At 34.3% G+C, this 1,768-nt stretch overlaps 1 protein-coding gene across 2 annotated transcripts in view; it reads right to left on the bottom strand.

Annotated features, from left to right (window-relative positions):
• Window positions 1–1,460: 1,460 nt before the first annotated feature.
• Window positions 1,461–1,768, bottom strand: part of LOC107084421 (iroquois-class homeodomain protein irx-1-like) — a 3,782-nt gene continuing 3,474 nt past the window's right edge. For both annotated transcript variants that reach the window (XM_015374244.1, XM_015374245.1), the window contains exon 4: window positions 1,461–1,588. In XM_015374244.1, coding sequence (XP_015229730.1) covers window positions 1,513–1,588 — 76 coding nt within the window. In that variant the 3' untranslated portion in view covers window positions 1,461–1,512. The remainder of the gene's footprint in view (window positions 1,589–1,768) is intronic.

The raw sequence follows: 1,768 nt of genomic DNA, 5'->3' as shown, positions 1-1,768 counted from the left end.
ACACGAGCATTTTGAGTATTATTTTTTAGTACTTTAAATTTTTACTCCAAAATGCGTTTGGGTAAAGCGGCTTTAACTTTAAGAATTCTATTAGTCGCCTATAGAGGGCGCTGTGATATTACAAAACGGACCCGCATAGACTCTACAGGTTTAAGACCGCTTCACACATGAATTCTCTGAAACAAATGACTTTACCTTTTGTTTTCATTCTCAAAACTGGTTAGATTTAATCCATTTTTATATTGCGTGTAACAATTTATTTTTAAATACACGGTAAAAGTTTCTTTCCCGCTATATTTTGGGAGGAAATATAAATATTAGGCCGCTTTTATGTTTTACAAACATTAAAACATCACCTTAAAATCAAATATATAAATAAAATTTTACATTCTTAATTGTATTATGAAAAGCTACAGAAAATTGTTAAAAAGCAAAAAAGAAAAATGCTTCTTGACCGCATTGGTTCAATTAGAGCGCTTCCGCTTGCTCCTTTGGCCAGCATACTAAAAAAAAAAAAAAAAAAAAAAAAAAAAAAAAAAAAAAAAAAAAAAAAAAAAAAAAAAAAGCTTTTATAAGGCTAATGATTATTATCAGCCCCTAAACAGACAGAGACTCACGGCCCGGTCCCTGCTATATGTCAGCCGTCTCCTTCTCCCCCCCGAAATAGGGGAAATATTAATAATTTATCTTTGAATCGACTTCTCCCTCTGACAGATTAGATTTTAACCATTTGATTTTGTTTGGACTGGGCGTTCCCATATTATTACTTAATGACGTTCCCAGCTGCTCCTGTCCATTTTCTGTCACTAGCAACCATCTGGACACTTATTAGCACCTCAATGCATCCACGCTGCTTTCCTTCCAAACTTGAATAAAATTAAGCTGGCTTGCCTCCGGTCTGCCAACACCGTTTTCTTCCCTCTCTGCTTTGTTGAAACACGAATAAAAGAAAAAAAAAAAAAACACACACGCCCCCCGAAAAATTTAAAAATAATAAACCATGTTTATATAATAATAATTATTATTATTATGATAATTTTAAGATAAAAAAAAATCTTGGATTTTCTCTAAAGTTTCAATTAGTTTATTAAGCAAAATATACGATCTGGACAAATTCCTTCAAGGTTTTCTATTTACAAATTTTAAATCACTTGGTATTTACATCAAACAAAAAACACACACAAAAAAACAGGATAAAGACAAATAATTATAATATTAATATTATAATAATAATAAAGTAAAAAGCCTACCAAAGTGTCCCAGTCAGCCTGGGCAAAGTGGAAGAGAGAGAGTGACATTATAGGCGCGAGTATAGGCTACACAACAATAGAGGAAGTAATTCATCCATCCACAGGATATTACCAAATTACGCCATTTGTTCTGTACCGAGTCAATGCTACACTGCATTTTTATTTCTTATAGTCCTTTCCGCGGTGCGTTAAGTCTCTTTTCCCCTTTTTTTTCTTTCTTTTTTTTTTTTTCAAGAATGGGAAAAGAAATAAAATGTCTGGATCAAGCCGAGGAGAGAGCGGTGAGGACACGTTGCGTGGCGTCTTGGGGACTCCTGGCGCTGGAAGGCATTGAGGATCTGGATAAAGAATAATACAGAGAGGCAGATAAATACCCCCGCCGTGTTTGGACAGCGGGTTTCAATATGCATCTCAAGTGTCTGCCTGAAAGGTTTTGATTAGGGAACAGGGATCAGCCTGCATATTTTAATTTCTAGCTGTGTTTTTTCCTACAAAATGAATTATTAAAAACAAGCGAA

This window comes from Cyprinodon variegatus, unplaced genomic scaffold (assembly GCF_000732505.1).
Source record: "Cyprinodon variegatus isolate N-32 unplaced genomic scaffold, C_variegatus-1.0 Scaffold99, whole genome shotgun sequence".
NCBI classification, from domain to species: Eukaryota; Metazoa; Chordata; class Actinopteri; order Cyprinodontiformes; family Cyprinodontidae; genus Cyprinodon; species Cyprinodon variegatus.
The sequence above is the reverse complement of the archived record's forward strand: the minus strand, read 5'-3'. Positions and strand labels throughout refer to the sequence as shown.